Source organism: Myxine glutinosa, chromosome 5, assembly GCF_964187855.1.
Source record: "Myxine glutinosa chromosome 5, kmMyxGlut1.1, whole genome shotgun sequence".
Taxonomy (NCBI): domain Eukaryota; kingdom Metazoa; phylum Chordata; class Myxini; order Myxiniformes; family Myxinidae; genus Myxine; species Myxine glutinosa.
This window is the reverse complement of record NC_136265.1, coordinates 71,705,489-71,724,053: the sequence shown is the minus strand read 5'-3', so window position 1 is coordinate 71,724,053 and position 18,565 is coordinate 71,705,489. Positions and strand designations below refer to the sequence as shown.

General features: G+C 47.8%; 1 protein-coding gene across 1 annotated transcript in view; it reads right to left on the bottom strand.

The window, feature by feature from the left end:
- Window positions 1-18,565, bottom strand: part of LOC137428523 (uncharacterized) — a 105,224-nt gene that overhangs the window by 21,411 nt on the left and 65,248 nt on the right. The window contains exon 2 of the mRNA XM_078777182.1: window positions 15,647-15,709. Coding sequence (XP_078633308.1) covers window positions 15,647-15,709 — 63 coding nt within the window. The remainder of the gene's footprint in view (window positions 1-15,646; window positions 15,710-18,565) is intronic.

Genomic DNA, 18,565 nt, shown 5'->3' with positions numbered 1-18,565 from the left:
CTATGCGCAGGCCAGTCAAGTTCTTCCACACCGATCTCGACAAACCATTTCTGTATGGACCTCGCTTTGTGCACTGGGTCATTGTCATGCTGCAACAGGAAAGAGGGCCTTCCCCAAACTGTTGCCACAAAGTTGGAAGCACACAATCGTCCAGAATGTCATTGTATGCTGTAGCGTTAAGATTTCCCTTCGCTGGAACAAAGTGGCCTAGCCGAACCATGAAAAACAGCCCCAGACCATTATTCCTCCTCCACCAAACTTTACAGTTGGCACTATGCATTCGGGCAGGTAGCGTTCTCCTGGCATCCGCCAAACCCAGATTCGTCCGTCGGACTGTCAGGTGGTGAAGCGTGATTCATCACTCCAGAGCACGTGTTTCCACTGCTCCAGAGTTCAATGGTGGCGACCTTTACACCACTGCAGCCGATGCTTGGCATTGCGCATGGTGATCTCTACGAGGTTTGGTGTTGAAGTCTGTGCTCTGTCTAATGTTAAAGTCTGTGCTCTCTGGGCTCTATCCCACAAATATTCCTACAGGTCGCGCAAGATCTGCCTGCAACCCTCTCATGGTTAAACTGCCAAAATCAAGACTCTCTGCTCACCTTCACTCTTTCATTCCCCTATTCTCCCAACTCTGGAACAAACTCGCCCACTCCCTTCAATCCCACTCCTCCCTCCAGGTCTTTAAAACAGCTGTTCACCACCATCTCTTATCTTCCCCCATCCAAAACCTTGATCTTTTCTACCCCCACCAATTCACCCCAGATCCACGTTTTTGAAATTCCAACTTCTTTCCTGGAAGTCCTTGTAGTGTCCACATGTTTTGTACCTCTCCCACCCGCCTTCCCATGCCTCCTCCCCCCAAGCCCTCTCCCTCCCACAGATCTCTCGATGTCCCTGCTCTCTCAAATGTTGTGTTTGTGTCCTTCCCCCTCTCCCCATCTTGTCTACCGCTCCCCTTATTCTATGTTTTATGTGTCGGTTTGACTTTTTGTGTGATTAATGTTAGCTCTTTCACGAGCCTCGATCTTGCATACAAAAAATATATAACAATAAACAGCATAACTCCAATCACAAATTAAATAGCATTAATATAAATAAAAAAACTTTTAACAACATTCGTGACAAACAAATATTTAAATCCTGATGTGAAGTTCCGTACGGTTGGGTGAATACAATTACGAATTCAAAATCGTAATTGTATTCACTCAATTCCATTCATCAATTGATACTTTAACAAAACGATTAACACGATTCACGTTTAATGATTTAACATTACAATTGAATGACGGTTGCATTGGGATATTATCAAACCCACTCATTGCCGTCATCTGTCCACTTCCGCATTCGCGGCAGGTTCATAATTCTCATCAAAATCTAAACAGTATTTGTAGAATTTCAATAAAAGCCACATCACTGTTCATATCGGTTAATATTATTCCATCATGTTTGGGAAAACTGGAAAATTGGAAAAATTGGAAAAACAATATTGCCTATTTTACTCCAGGGGGTCAAAGGATTACCCACCCAAAACATTGTTGCAATCGGTTCAGCCATTTTTGCGGTACCTGGGAACAGACGGACGGACAGACCGACATTTGGTGAATTATAGTAAGACTAGTGGGGTCACCCGTGGGAATCCCATGGGTATGGACGTGTGTGACATTTGGACATCTTGATTTGCATGCTGCACATTAAATTTTATAAAATGGTTAAAATGGTGTTATGAACACAATTTATTTATTTCACATAATATGTGACCCCTCACTCCTCTCCACCCTCACGCCTCTCCAATGCCACTCCTCCTCACACTCCTCTCCAATACCTCCTCACACTCCTCCCCAATACCTCCTCACACTCCTCTCCAATACCTCCCCACACTCCTCTCCAATACCTCCCCACACTCCTCTCCAATACCTCCTCACACCCCTCTCCAATACCTCCTCACACCCCTCTCCAATACCTCCTCACACCCCTCTCCAATACCGCCTCACACTCCTCTCCAATACCTCCTCACACTCCTCTCCAATACCTCCTCACACTCCTCTCCAATACCTCCTCACACTCCTCTCCAATACCTCCTCACACTCCTCTCCAATACCTCCTCACACTCCTCTCCAACCCCTCACACTCCTCTACAATCCCTCACACTCCTCTACAATCCCTCACACTCCTCTACAATCCCTCACACTCCTCTCCAATCCCTCACACTCCTCTCCAATCCCTCACACTCCTCTCCAATCCCTCACACTCCTCTCCAATCCCTCACACTCCTCTCAAATCCCTCACACTCATCTTCAATTCCTCATACTCCCCTCCAATTGTGCCTCACTCGCCTCTCCAATCACGCCTCACTCTCCTCTCCAATCGCTCCTCACTCTCCAACCCCTCGCTCCTCTCCAACACCTCCTCACACTCCTCTCCAACACCTCCTCACACGCCTCTCCAACACCTCCTCACACTCCTCTCCAATACCTCCTCACACTCCTCTCCAATACCTCCTCACACTCCTCTCCAACACCTCCTCGCACTCCTCTCCAATACCTCCTTGCACTCCTCTCCAATACCTCCTCGAACTCCTCTACAACCCCTCACACTCCTCTACAACCCCTCACACTCCTCTACAACCCCTCACACTCCTCTACAACCCCTCACACTCCTCTACAACCCCTCACACTCCTCGCCAACCCCTCACACTCCTCGCCAACCCCTCACACTCCTCGCCAACCCCTCACACTCCTCGCCAACCCCTCACACTCCTCTCCAACCCCTCACACTCCTCTCCAACCCCTCACACTCCTCTCCAACCCCTCACACTCCTCTCCAACCCCTCACACTCCTCTCCAACTCCTCACACTCCTCTCCAACTCCTCACACTCCTCTCCAATACCTCCTCACACTCATCTCAAATACGTCCTCACACTCCTCTCCAATACCTCCTCACCGCTCCAATCGGCCCTCACTCTCCGCTCCAATCGGCCCTCACTCTCCGCTCCAATCGGCCCTCACTCTCTGCTCCAATCGGCCCTCACTCTCCGCTCCAATCGGCCCTCACTCTCCGCTCCAATCGGCCCTCACTCTCCAACTCCTTGCTCCTCACTCTCCAACCCCTAGCTCCTCGCTCTCCAACCCCTATCTCCTCGCTCTCCAACCCCTCACTCCTCGCTCGCCAACCACTTGCTCCTCGCTCTCCAACCCCTCACTCCTCGCTCGCCAACCACTCGCTCCTCACTCTCCAACCCCTAGCACCTCGCTCTCCAACCCCTCGCTCCTCTCCAACCCTCCTCATCGTTGTTGCAGCAGCATTCTGTGCGGTTCTCCCGTCTCGTGCGGTCTCTGTGCGGTTCTTGCTACATCCTGTTCAAGTCTGCATTGACGTTCGTCGACGGACTCGTTCGCCCGTCTCATTCGTTTTCTTGCTACATCCTGTTCAAGTCTGCGTTCTTCATCGACCGTCGCATTCATTTTGGAAATGGAAGTTTCCACGCAACGCATGAATTGTCACGATCCTCAAGAGGAAGTGTCTCGTAATTATCAAATGACAAATGGCAAGTAAATTACATTGTGAAAATTAAAGATTTCAAATAAACCTATTTAAAGTGTATGCGCACATGACTAATAAAAAAAAATGAAGAAATATCTCTCGGTAATTTCCTGAAACATATTTTACTTCCGGATAATAATGTTGAATGAAATAAGAAAGAACGAAGATATATATGTCGTTTTTGTGCCGACTCTCATAAAAGGTAAAAGTAATATATCTTAACGGAAAAGAAAAAGCGAATTTTTAATATATGTCGACATTTTCCCCGAATGTTATTTTAGGCGGTGTATTTTCGTGTATCATCGTGGCGCGATTTTTATAAATATATCTCGGCAATTTCCCGCGTGTGCGTGAATGTTCTCAATTATTTCTGACACCGAGTCTAAAACCATCGATAAAAATTAAATCAGATGGTGAATTCGAGATAAAATCGTGAGGGTGACTCTCAATGAATGGGCTTTAGTTTACAGGCCTTTGAGAAATAATTTCGTTCTATAAACGGAAACTTTCTTGGGATTCTCTTCCCGTTTTTTTCCAACCGAGTCAAACACTGTGTTAGCGACTGTTAAAAATGAAATGATATATCGAATTAGAATTGAAATAAACCTGTGTGAGAGAGAAAGACAGCATGGGCCTAACTAAACAGGCCTCAAAGCCATTCGAGGTAATAAAATGGTGGATATTTGTTTACATGAAGCCTCTCCAAGAATGGGTGGAGCTATGGGTGGAGCTACTCTGCCATCGGACTTAGCCACACCCCCGGACAGACGGACAGAATCACCTTCGCCTATTATAATATAGATGAAAATTACTTTCACAACAATGATAAATATCAATCAGATCTCATCGACCCGGCTCATTTAAAGTAGGGGTAGTTTAAAAAATAATTTTTTTAAATTATTTCTCTTGCACCTGATCGAAAAAAAAATTTATATGACAGAAATTGGCACCACCTTATAGGAGCATACCTGGAAGGTCAGGCAAATAAACATTTCTACAACAAAGTTATAGCACAACATAAATCATAACGAGTTTCCAGGCTGGAACCATGTTATGTCACCTTAGGTTAATGACAAATCCACAGGTTGAATTGGTAATGTTCTCTAAAAAGAGACAGGTGGAATTAACAATTCTCACCACCCCCCTCCTGCATCAATGTTCCTTGTTAAGATTTATTTGTCTCGCATAGAAGTGACCACAAACTTCACCGAGACCAACATACTGTTGCGGTTCTGAAAAGTGTACATATTTGAGTAATAAAGGTTAAAGGTTCTGCCCCCATAGTTAGTCCACGAGCAACACGTAGGTCACCTTAGAACGTTAGTTATTTCTTAGTATATGTGAGATAAGGCCATTTCCAATAGTTATCATCTGCGTTGTGTAAAACAAATAAGAGTAGGCCCCGTTCATTCTGCAGCCCTCCCTCCAATCGACTCCATTGCACACCATCCAGTCTGCTCCCCATTGCCCCTCGCCTTAGGATGCTCGCAGTTTGATGCACCTTGCTTGCCAGTAGCGTTCGCTGCCCTTGGGCTTTCGCTCGAACCAGCCCAAATGCCACGAGGTAAGGCCCGAAAAGGAGGCGGAGCGCGAGGTCGGGGGTGTGGCCATGTCAAGCAGACATCAAGGGCGGAGCCGGTAAGACCCCAACAACCAACCAGGGTTCGAGTGGGCATGGCTAAGGGGCGTGGTGAGTGCACATATACCAGATTCGAGAGGGTTCGCTAAGCGGCGCTATTTCAACGTGCGCGCAAAGCCCTCTGAAGGACTGTGCGGAGAGGACTTACGTGGTGTTGAAGGACTTGGCAAAGGACTTGGTTGGAGCGCATTGCATTGTTGGTTACAAGGACTTTTGTGGAAGGCGCCATTATTCAAGGGTTCGCTGGGAAAAGCGCCATTGTGAAGGACTATTGTGAGAGACGCGAAATCCTGATGGATTACAAGGGCTCGTTGGGAATTTGGCTGTGGGCTTGCGGGGAGCGCATATCAAGCGCCGGTCCTTCTATTACATACGCGGCTGTGAGCCACAACGTAACCGTTAGCCCAGCTTACCGATTCCCCCGATAATTGTCCGATCCACGCCAACGCCACGCGGAGAGCTTGCCTGCCGTCTACCATCGTCTTTACTGTACGAGTCGGGGACCGGAGCGAGCTGTGAACGAGATCCTTGGGACCATCGCCTGACCATCTACAAACGCCGTGTGAGTGAGTCTGAGAGTGTGACTGAGTGTGAACGGGCCCGTGTCCAGGGGATAAGTATAAGACTGTATAAGGCTGCCCTGTGTATCTGCTTCTTCTTCTTCACTGTACATTGCTTCTCTTCCTCTTCTTATTTGTGCAAAGTGTAATAAATTACTTGTTCTTCCTGTTTCCTCTTAATTCGACCGTCTTAGTGATTTCTCCATTGGGTGAGCGTGGCACGATCACAACCGCTCCAATCGGGTTTAGTACCTGTTAACGGCCCGAATCGCGGCTCGCTATCGCTCGGCGTGTCCACTGAAACCGTGGTTCGGGTGGGGTTATTTCCTTGCTTCACGGAAGGCGCTGGTACTTAGGTAATAGGACCAATTCGACCTACCATCCTATTCAGCGCTGACCGGAAGGAATGTAATAGCCCTGGATCGCGTCTGCTAGTAAAAAGACAAGGGCATTAATCCCCCCTTGGTAAGGGGAAGGCCGACTTTTGGAGATCCGCAACAATACATTATCGGGTTCTGTATTTGCGTGCAGCAGAATCCCGTCTTTACTTCATGAAATGTAAAAACTGCACTTCGGTATTTCCCAATTGTCTCAATTCTGTTTACTTCAAAATATTGTGTTCCCAACCCCTCACTATTGGTATCCATCCTTCCCTGTCGTACCCAACTGCTCCTGCACTCTGTGTCTTTTGCACCTGAGAAGGTGAAGAAGGTTCTTTCAACCCTCAACTCTTACTCTGCTACTGAACCGGACGGCATCAGCTCACATGTCCTAAACACCTCATCTGCTGCTCTTGCACATCTTCTCTCTGCCGTTTTCACCATTCATTTTGCGCGAGATCATCTTACATCTGCTTGGAAATCTGGTGACGTCACTGCGTAAGATAACAAGTACAAAAAGTTTTAATTAAAACAAAAGCCGTGTCGATGTTACACAATGCCTAGATGCAGCTGTGCCTATAACGTCGATGTTATAGGCACAGGACATTCCTATTGATTCGATTACTTGATGTTATTTTTGTGCAAAGTGAAAATATATCTCGGCAATTTCCCGTGTGTGGCGCCGAATTTTTAATATATCTCGGCATTTTCCTGTCTGTTATTTCAGGCGGTGTATGACTGACCATGCCGCAATTTAAAAAAAAAATATCTCGGCAATTTCCCCGTGTGGTGACACGTGAACGAAGCTATGCTCCTCTCTCCACATTATTGTGACGACGTATAAATTAAATATTTCATCGTGACGATTGTCATCAAATGGACGAATTTTTAATATATCTCGGCATTTTCCCGTCTGTTATTTCGGGCGGTGTATGACTGACCATGCCGCGATTTAAACAAAATATATATATCTCGGCATTTTCCCGTCTCTTATTTCGGGCGGTGTATGACTGACCATGCCACGATTTAAAAAAAATATATCTCAATGGACTTGAAGTTACAGGCCTTTGAGAATTCATTTCGTTCTATAAAGGGCAACTTTCATCGGATTTTCTTCCCGTTTTTTTTTCAACCGAGTCTAAAACTATGTTAGCGACTGTGAAAAATGAAATGATATATCGAATTTGATTTGAAATAAAACTGTGTGAGAGAGGAAGACACCACGGGCCTACAAAACAGGCCTCAAAGCTATGCGAGTTAATAAAATGGTGGATATTTGTTTATATGAAGGCTCTCCCAGAATGGGTGGAGCTATGGTTCCCAGAATGGGTGGAGCTTTGAGGTTTTGTCTTCTCTGCAAGAACAAGAAGAAGAAGAAGAAGAAGAAGAAGAAGAACAACAACAACAACAACAACAACAACAACAACAACAACAACAGAGGGCACTCTATGAGCAGCGTCTGCGACGCGGCTAAAAAGGTGCAAAACCTGATCCCCTTTACTGCAGACCTATCACCTTACTTACAATCGGCTGTAAGGTCATGGATTTCAACATAGCAGGAGACATCAAATCCTTCCTCATCCACCTTGGCCTGATATCTGACCAGTTTGGATCAAGACCAGGTACCGGTACATTCAACTTGCTGCTTCAAGACACCTGTTCACCACCATCTCTGATCATCCCCAATCCAAAACCATTATCTTTTTCTGTTCTTGTTGACCCCACTCATCCACCCCATTCTCACCTATATTCAAATTTCCAATTTTACTTCCTTAGTAAACTCATAATGTCCACATGGTTAAGAAACGAATCAGCATATCAGAATATCCGCTCAATTCCCAAAGTAAAAATCGTGGGATGTTTTTCTGATGACGATAAATTATACTGCACTGGTGAAAATGGACACTTGCATGGTGGGAAACACAACTGGTACCAGGTATAACAGAGCAAAGTGTTTATATTGTTGCGGATATGGGATTTGCATCCATCCATATCCGCTTGTAAATATTCCCCTATTTCCTCAATACTTCCCAACTATCCCCAATCCCCCATTCCCTAGTCCCATTTTCTGTAAACAACACTCTGTAGACCCGACCTCCCCCTATTTCCCCCATTAAATGTCGTGCCCAGGTTCACCGCATCTCATGTAAGACAACTATAGGACATCTTGCTAGTTATTCTTAGTCTATGTCAGTTAAGGACTCGTTTCCATTAATTCTGACCCTTCGTTGCACCAGAATGTGATTGGATGGCACCGTTAGGAAGTTTAGGACCTCCCAATACCTCTCCGCAGCTCTTCCTCACGGTTCAGCAACAACAACAACAACAACAACAGCAACGGCAGCGGCGAGCGCAGGGAGTGCGCGTCCTCACTCCGGCTTGGTTGGTAGGGGGTGTTGGGAGGGCATGAGGCCTTCCCAGCGAGCCGCCATCGAACATGTGCTCGACGGGGTTACCAAATAGGGGCTCCCTGTCAGCTCCTCGTCAAGGGCGGAGCCCGGTAACCCCCGCACCCAATGGAAGCGGCGGACCGGTCCCATCTGGGGCGGAGCCAACCAGCCGAGGGCGTGTCACTCCCCGCTGAGCATGCGCAGGAAGAGGGAGGTGACGTCAGATGTGCGCTGAGCTTGGAGAAAGAAAGACGCCACCTCCGAGCGCTGTGAGGCCTCCCTGCATCTCTTGGACCGTGCTTGATCCTGTCCCCGAGCCAAGGTGCACCTTGTGCTATCGAACTACCTGTTCCTTCCCTGCCATCAATCCCTGTGTAAGTCAGCCTTGTCCCGTTTGTCTGTGGTCTGTCTGGGCTAAAATAAGACTGTAATTAAGTGCCTATCTCTTCTGTGCCTTTACCTCACTACCTTGTAATCTACCCCTTTTCTCCCCCACTGTAATTATATCCTCCTCCGGAGGTCTTGAGAACTGTACCCCTTGCGTCGTTTCATCTATCCCAGTCGTTGTGTCCTTTCCATCATTGATTTAGCATAGCGCGATTTGGTCAACGTCTGGGTGGAATCGGGGTCGTCGGGGAATAACTGTTAGGTCGCGGTAATACACCACCGCTCGGTCGAAATAACATCTAACCGCGATCCGTAACAATTGGTGTAGAGGAGTGAGATTCGAGGCCCGAACCAAATTTTTAAAAAAACATCTAGGAAAAAATTTGGTCAAAATTATAAAGACACCGAAATTTGATTTTGTTTTACAAAAAACCCGAATTTTGAAAGTCGCGCTATGGCAGATCAAGACGGCTGGGTTCCGGTAGAGGAGAGTGAGGCAGGGTCGATCCAGGACCAAATTGAGGGACATGAGGAGAGCGAAGCAGTGAGGGCGGCAGGTTCGCAAAATGGCGTCCTCGCGCACGAGGTTACGGGCGCGCAAAATGGCGCCTCGCAGATGGCTACGGCGGCCGCGCCCACTGCACAAGTGGGAGGGATTGACATGCAGGCCCTCATTGCACAGCTACAGGCAGCTGTACAGATGAGTATGGGGAGCCAAATTGAGCGATTGGGTGAGCGATTGGAGGGCCAAATGGGGATAATGAGGGACGAAGCGAGGGCTCAGAGTGAGCAATTGGGGGTAATGAGGGACGAAGCGAGGGGTACCGGTGAGGGATTAGACAAGAAATTAGAGGGGTTAGACAATGGGATAGAAGGGGTGAAACATGGGTTAATGTGGGTAGAAAACAGAATGGCCGCTCAAGAGAATCAAATGGAAGGGATGAAAAAGGGGTTAGAGGGGTTAGAAAACAGTATGGAAGGCAAATTGAGGGACATGAGGGACCAAGCGGAAAGGGAAGTTTAAAAAATGGGGCAGCAGATAGAGGGGGTCAGAATGGGGGTAGAAACTAAATTGGATGCTCACAGGGAGGAAATGGAGCAGATGAGGGTGGCATCTGGGCAGGAGATGCAAGTGATGGGAGAGGAGATCAGAAGAGGTGTGAGTGAGGAGGTCGGAGGAGTGCGCGAGGAGGTGAGGCACTGTAAGGAGCGCATGGAGAAGGAGGTGAGAAAGGGGACTGTAAAATTGCAAGGTGGTATAGAGGAGTTGACGCTGGGAGTAGAACAACTGACAGTGGGACAAAAGGAGTTGGGGGACCAGGTAAAGAAGAACACAGCGGTAATAGAGGGTTTAAAATCGACACAGAAGGAGATGAAAAAGGACGTAGGGGTAATTAAAAAAGAGTGTCAGACGGTACATGAGGACCTGACGAGGAAAATGAACAAGGTGGTAGAGGTGATGGAGGTTAAAGAGCGGGAGGTGCGGGAGCACATAGAAAAAAATAAGGTGGAGTTAGAGGAAGAACTTAAGGGGGCGCACGAGGAGATGAAGGAGGTGAAGCAGAAATTAGAAGAAGTGGAAGAAGGGGTGAGCGAAATTAAGAAGCGACGGAGAGAGGATAAGAAAGAGATAAAGGAGGAAGTAAAAGAATTGGTCCAAAGTCTGTGTTCGGATCGTGATGATGTGCTCATTAACCGGATGAGGGATTCGCAGGTGATGGAGGAGAAGCGAAGAGAAAGAGGACCCGGTGTAAGTGGTGACCAATATGGTCGTGCGTATGATGCGCCAGGTGATTTAATAAGCTTGGGGGTCGAGATAGACCCGGATGTTCGTGAGAGGCCAAGAGTGAGGTGTATGGCTGGTCCGGAGGGTATGGAGCGAGGGTGCGAGCGAGAGGGTCCGGTGATGGGAGAGGTGCGAGGTGTGAGTGAGCAAGGTTGTGGTGGTATGGAATGGGTAGCGGGTTGCGGAAGTGTGAACCATGCATCGACACCAACAGGGGTAGTTTTTAGAGCGACAGGGGAGGCACGAGAGCCCCTCGGGGGTAATGTACTGTGGGGGCCCGGCCGGTTCGGCCCCGCGCTGACCCCACAAGGGGCGACGCATGGGGTCCGGCAGGCGGGCAACGACTCACATACGAGGTGGTCCCACAAGGTCCCACTCGCACCGTATGACGGTGGGTAAGGGTGGCATCCCTGCCACCCTTCCCATGATTGGGGGCAGATGCGCTATAGATTATGGGGTGTATGGCAGTGAAAACTAGCCCGGGTGGGTTAGGATATTGTGTGTAGGGATCTAGCGAAGATGACATTAGGTAACGTTAAGGTTAGTTAGTGACAAGGATACCTGTAGAGGGGACGCAGGTAGATTAGAGTGGATGATAATGACGAGGGAGCGCAATAGTTTAAAGGGACGACTGGGAAGCGCAAGTTTCAGAGGGGAGTAGTTAGATGAGATGATGCTGTGTGAGAACTGGACAGGTGTGTGGAGCAGTGTATGAGTAGTGAGTGTTGTGGATCAGCGCGAATGCGCTTGGGGGAGAGAAGGGTGCAGGCGGCACAAAGTATGACAGCACAGGTGTGCAAGTACAGGTGTGTGGAATACATGGAGTATTGGAATGAGTGGTGTGGAGAGAGTTGGAGTAAGTGGTACGGAGTGGTGTGCATGGTGCGAAGGTGTGGATGGGGGAAGAGTGGACCCCTTTTCACGAGTACCCGGGGAGGGTAGTTTAAAGAATAGTTAGAAGGTATAGGTAAATTGTGGTTGGATATTGGCATTTGTGGTGCGGATGCAGAATGGTATTGTGGATGGGTGCATTGGTGTGGTGAAATTGGCTGGTCGTGTGGCCTGTTAGTATGAGTGTGAATGGTTGGGCACTCCGCCACTGTTAGACGTCGGCCAGGTGAGGCCGCAGGTGGGCTCTGGGAGCCGTTAGTGTCAGTGGGTGCCTGAGGATCCCGGGTGTGGATCGGGCAGGCCGTGCCAGAGAGGGCACTGAGGGGGTGAGAGTGCGAGAGGGCCTTCCCCAGTTAGTTAGGTTAGGGTGAGGAGCAGGTGAGCTCGGTAGGCAACAACAGTGGTGGAGGTGTGCAGGTGGGCGGACCAGCTGGGAGCGTCACACGACCCAGCCACCGAAATTATGCGGGGGCACCGAGTGATGAATCGGGGGAGTGAGACCCCAACTTGAGAAGCACCACAGTTTGGTCAATGGGAATTGGTTTATAGAACCCATAGTGTAAGTTGGCCAATGGATTGGCAGGGAAAGACCCCGGGTAATGTAAAGTTGTTAAAGTCATTTAGGAAATAGTTAGGATTGATGAACCTGTCGCACCATACGCAGCCACTTACCTGAGGTGATGATGATGACTCCACACCTGTGTTCCTTTGTTCTGTGTTGCAGGAAAGGAGAATTGCTGTGTGGATTTGTGAGACGCATCACGACGTGGATGAGACATTGGGGTGATTCCATCTCTCCCTCCTTAGGAGGGACTGATGATGAATTGGTGATGGCAAATTTTGATGTTGAGTTGGAGATGGCAAATTTTGATGAGAGTTGGAAATGGCAAATTTGATTGGTTAGGAGGGAGAGAAGACGAATTTGGTTTATGGGAGGAACGGGGAAGACAGTAGGGACGTTTGTTGATGTGTAAAGTAGATGTTTATGGGTAGTGTTGTGTTTTGTGGATACAGTAAGGGGTAAGGGAGGGGCAATGTAGGTTACCTGGTGGGGGGGGGGGGGGCGTACGGTAGGAACGTACCTGTCTCACCTGGTTCCCATGTGCCCCCAGTGTGCATTACCTTGAATTGCGTGCACTTTTGCGCCCTTACCACCTTACTCACTTGTCTTCTTTTGTCTCCCACCTCCGAGGATCTGGCTTTGGGACAGAGGGAGAGGAGAGAGAGGTGCTGGCTCCGCAGTTGTGGGCCTGTACTTCCGCTGCTTGCTGCCTGGATCGATACACCATATGGACCGCAATTTTGGTGGCCGCCCACAATGGACCGCAGTTCTTTGGCGGTCAAGCACCACCCGTGGATGGACCTCTGGGTCAACGTGGCACCTATGCCATACAGGTGAACCACTTTTAGTTGGCCCCCCTGACGGCCACAATTTAGAAATGGACGCGGTTGGCGCCTTTCTTTATTTCTCAAGAAGCCAGAAGGCCAAGTGCACTCCATGAAGGCAAGACCAGCGGCAGAACATCGGCCGGCTGCGACACCACCGGTGACCATGGACACTTAATTGTGCATTTTTATGAACACTTTATTGGTGCACCGGATGGTGCTGACTGTGCGTAATGGGGTGGTGCTTTTGGTGCTTGGATGGGGTGCTCTGCACAGTATTAAAGGCCGTAGGGCCACAGGGCACTCGTGGGTTGGTGTATCGATGCTGGCATGCGTGCTCTCCCTATGCATAACATCTGCATGTGTTCCTCAAAGAACAGGTCCTGGATCGTAGTGTAAATATCAGTGTAGTCTTGTATAAATGATGCTCCCTACCGGCTGTCTGTTTAGTCTGAGGATGCTTTCCGCGATTCAGTTATCCTGTGGGTGTGTTTCTGTTAGGAGAAGGGTGCAACGTCGCAGGGGGACATATTTACTCATTTGTGAACATCTGTAAAACTGTCGCACTCAGGGTTGAGTTAATAGTAGAGGGAACTACATCTGAGTGCCACACTAAAGTAGGTAAAAATTTATCGGGTCGGGACGCCCCGAGGTAGAGAAGGGTGCAATGTTGCAGATATGGGATTTGCATCCATCCATATCTGCTTGTAAATATTCCCCTATTTCCTCAATACTTCCCAACTATCCCCAATCCCCCATTCCCTAGTCCCATTTTCTGTAAACAACACTCTGTAGACCCGACCTCCCCCTATTTCCCCCATTAAATGTCGTGCCCAGGTTCACCGCATCTCATGTAAGACAACTATAGGACATCTTGCTAGTTATTCTTAGTCTATGTCAGTTAAGGACTCGTTTCCATTAATTCTGACCCTTCGTTGCACCAGAATGTGCTTGTATGGCACCGTTAGGAAGTTTAGGACCTCCCAATACCTCTCCGCAGCTCTTCCTCACGGTTCAGCAACAACAACAACAACAACAACAACAGCAACGGCAGCGGCGAGCGCAGGGAGTGCGCGTCCTCACTCCGGCTTGGTTGGTAGGGGGTGTTGGGAGGGCATGAGGCCTTCCCAGCGAGCCGCCATCGAACATGTGCTCGACGGGGTTACCAAATAGGGGCTCCCTGTCAGCTCCTCGTCAAGGGCGGAGCCCGGTAACCCCCGCACCCAATGGAAGCGGCGGACCGGTCCCATCTGGGGCGGAGCCAACCAGCCGAGGGCGTGTCACTCCCCGCTGAGCATGTGCAGGAAGAGGGAGGTGACGTCAGATGCGCACTGAGCTTGGAGAAAGAAAGACGCCACCTCCGAGCGCTGTGAGGCCTCCCTGCATCTCTTGGACCGTGCTTGATCCTGTCCCCGAGCCAAGGTGCACCTTGTGCTATCGAACTACCTGTTCCTTCCCTGCCATCAATCCCTGTGTAAGTCAGCCTTGTCCCGTTTGTCTGTGGTCTGTCTGGGATAAAATAAGACTGTAATCTCTTCTGTGCCTTTACCTCACTACCTTGTAATCTACCCCTTTTCTCCCCCACTGTAATTATATCCTCCTCCGGAGGTCTTGAGAACTGTACCCCTTGCGTCGTTTCATCTATCCCAGTCGTTGTGTCCTTTCCATCATTGATTTAGCATAGCGCGATTTGGTCAACGTCTGGGTGGAATCGGGGTCTAGTCGGGGAATAACTGTTAGGTCGCGGTAATACACCACCGCTCGGTCGAAATAACATCTAACCGCGATCCGTAACAATATTGTTATGAATTTTGGGTAGGGGGATATATAGATCCAGGTAGATCTGCATAGGTAGGTGCTTCGACTGTCGTGATAGGAATCCTCACCTGTAATAAGTTTGTTTCGGCGGTTTGTCGGAATTAAGTGTATATCTGTGATCATACAAGGATGATCGTGTGATAGGTGGATAGGGATTATGCTCATTCCCCCATGTGTGAAACCTGTGATCATTCCAGTGTCCCTTATGGCAACACATCACATACATTAGTTAGCCCCATTAGCGCACACATTAATAAATACTCCCCCCTCACAATGACTGACCAGAAGAACAAACAGGAAGCGGCCGGGCACAACAGTGGTGTTGTTGTGCTCCGCGCCAATGACCAGGCAGTTCCCGCCAACACCAGCGCTGCATCGGACGAACGCGCTCGATCCCTGACGTTTCTTGATGAATCGCAAAGATAAGCCAGCACAAACACAAACACAACGTTTTCTTTCATTTATCCTTCCATCTGTCCTGTTGTTGAAGTCTGTGAGTGGGATCCCAACCTAGCTTTAGTTTTTATCATCATGTTTCCTTGTCCCGATAGTTATTGTAAACAACCCCTTTTATTATTTTCTCTTTCTAGTCTAAATCCCGTGTTTGTGCGAGTTTAATCACTTTGCAGGGTGAAGACGCCTGCACTCGGGACCGTCAAGGTAAATCTCGCCGCTTCTTCTTCTTTCCTTCTTCCTCCCGTGCATAGAGAGAAATCCGCCATTGACCCGAATGCCTCAAGTAAGCTCGATTGCTATCCGTGATTTTCCGGTATTAACCGAGGGGAATCACATGACAATATTCTGGTTGGAGAGTGTGTCATTTATCATTCAAGTTGAACTATAACAACAACATTGCTGCTCAAACCTTTGATAAATGAGGAGGACTCATCAACGAACTCGGACTCCACCTTGACCTTCACAATAGAATCTGAAAATAATAACATCACATTCAAACTCAAGTTTAAGGAGCATTTCTAAACAAAATAAACATCACAATCCAGAAAAAGTGAACTTTTCAATCCCATGAAATATATATTTTTCAAACTACTTGGAAAAGCAAAGCGATGAAGAGTTTTTGCTTACACAAAGTGAAGGAAACAAACCCAAAGAGAACGGCACTCAGTGGAGAGCATACCTCCGCCAGGTGAACAGTTCACACTTTGTATCCCAGAGTAGACCAGAAAATCACAACAAAGAATCACATTTAATCAAAATCAGAATCAATTTCGTCCAAATCCGTCCACAACGTTTTGAAATATCTTGTTCACAAAAAGACAGACAGACAGACAGGGGTGAAAACATAACCTCCATCCACCTTTGGTGGCGGAGGAATTTAATTGAAAGTTCAAATAAAATGGAATTGAACTGATTTAACTTTGGGGTCAAGAGGTCAAAGGTCAGAGTCTGTAATAAGTTTCCATTAGCGTAATAACTTAAGAATGGCTGAAGGGAACTAAGTCAAACTTGGTAAAGTACGTATAATAATGCAAAGATGAAATGATTCGATTATTAGTGGAGTGGCTTCTGGAAATGATCGTGACACGCTGGCCCAAAGCACTAAATTTGGCACAGTTATACTTTAGGACCATACAAAACTTTTGAGAGGGGGCTGCCCGATTTTCGAGGCCCAGGTCAAGGTCAAAGGTCAAATTATGTGTTTGTCACGTTTTTGCCATATCCAGCTCATAGCTGTCATAGAAACATTATCTCAGTGTCTAAATAATCATTTTTAAGGACAAGGAATCCATTTGTATTATGGAAAATATCCTCAGGTGCTGCCATATTGTATTTCAAGGTCAGGTGAAGGTCAAAGGTCAAATTATGTGTTGGTCATTTTTGCATCGGTGTTTTTGACGTACATCGATACGTTGAGGGAGGATACTGGATTGGCCAGTACAGAGGAGGTCGCGGCCTGCATGACTTATGCTTCACAATTTCCGTGACAGAGACAGTCCTGTGCATGGCAGTCCTGCGTTCCTGCACGTGCAATTCTTTGAACAAGTGGGTGTCGCCTTACATCCGCACTTGAGTAGTTCTCTACAACTAAGAGCAGCAGCTGACAGGGTTGTCCAGGTTGGACGCCACCCGTTATCTGCTTTGGTCCACCCAAAGCCATCTGGATTTGGTGCAGCTAGGATGGGCTTCAGACTCTCTCTCCAAATGCTGGCTTGGTAAGGCATCGATTTACATGCTGGAGCAGTGCGTTCTGAGTTGGAGGAAGCTTCTCCATCATCTTCACTCTCCTTGGGAATAGCTCCTGTCGAAGGTCATTCACATTGACATGTGGGGTTGTGTTGTCGTACATGATACAGGTAAACCGCTCGATCACATTGAATGCTGGAGATGTAATCACCTGTGGAACAAACGCAGTCAGGGACGTAATGGTGAATCCTTCTGTGGCTGTCGGGTAAGCTTTCCATGCCTTCCAAGCTGACTTTTTGCCTTTACCACTGAATTGGGATGTTACATCAGAGCCAGAGAATGCATGGAAAAACGGCAGAGCACGAGCTTTGTCTTCCCCAAGTTCCTGGCAGATTGAGTTGACATGGTAATAGCGGAAGTGTTTACCAGTACCAAAGCCAACCCATAGTTGCATACCTGGATGGTGCTGCACAAGATCATGAAACACTCCCACCAGAATCACAATCACGTCTGTGTCTACGGTTCTGATGAGAACAGTAGTCGCCCCTTCCCTTAGGGCATCGTTTACATGAAGACATATTCTACTGTCTGCTTCTTCGTGATCACTCTCTCCCATTGTGATGTTAGCCTGATTCGATTGGACTCGTGGACCAGATGTAATGTAAACCTGTTTGGTAAGCGGATAGTCGTGTTTGACTACGTCCTCCGTCAGCAGTGCGAAAAGCTCCTCCTTGTTGGTAGGACCCTGTAGAAAGCCAGCGCAGTTACTTGGTAACTTCGTATTGCGGGATACCTTTCTACGTAATCCTTTCCCTCGTAATCCTACATATGTCAACAGGCATTGAATGTAGTTCTCTGAAAGAGTCGACATTTCGGATAAAGGCCTCATATGATTGTAGACCTTTACCATCTTGTCTGGTCGCAGGACATTTTAATGTGCCGTCATCCTTTCCACATATGATACAGTTTGCCCAGTCCATGTTGTCTATTAGTCTTCAAATATCTCCCTTGTTTGTCGATCGCTGCCTCACTGTTATTGTAGCTCAGTCACGCTGTTATCTTCCTCCTGAAATAAAAAAAACGAACATTAATATTGAGCCACCACCAACAAAATAAATCAAACGTATCAGCAGTTCTATGCACAGAACCTCCGGTCACCCCTACTGAAAGCCAAAGAAAACATTGATTTTTGTAGGTCGGCCATCTTCTAATCCTATATCAAATTTTTGTGAATGAATATGGATTAATTCCACTGATTTTAGCGATTTTAGCCCTCTCGTCGGGGATGTTAGCCCCCCCCCATATGTTAGCCACTGCCTATATGGCCGTCACCTGGTGGAACTTCCCATAATAGTAATGGATTCATTGACTAAATATGTTGGTTATGTGACTAAGACCAAGTTTTTTAGGTTATATATAAGCTGGATATTGCAAAAACATGACAGACACATCATTTGACCTTTGACCTTGACCTTGACCTGGGCCTCTAAAATCGGGCAGCCCCCTCTCAAAAGTTTTGTATGGTCCTAAAGTAGAACTGTGCCAAATTTGGTCCTTTGGGCCAGTGTGTCACGACATCACATAAATTTGGACTTTAGCCACCCCACTATATGGGGTCAAGAGGTCAAAGGTCCAAACAGGT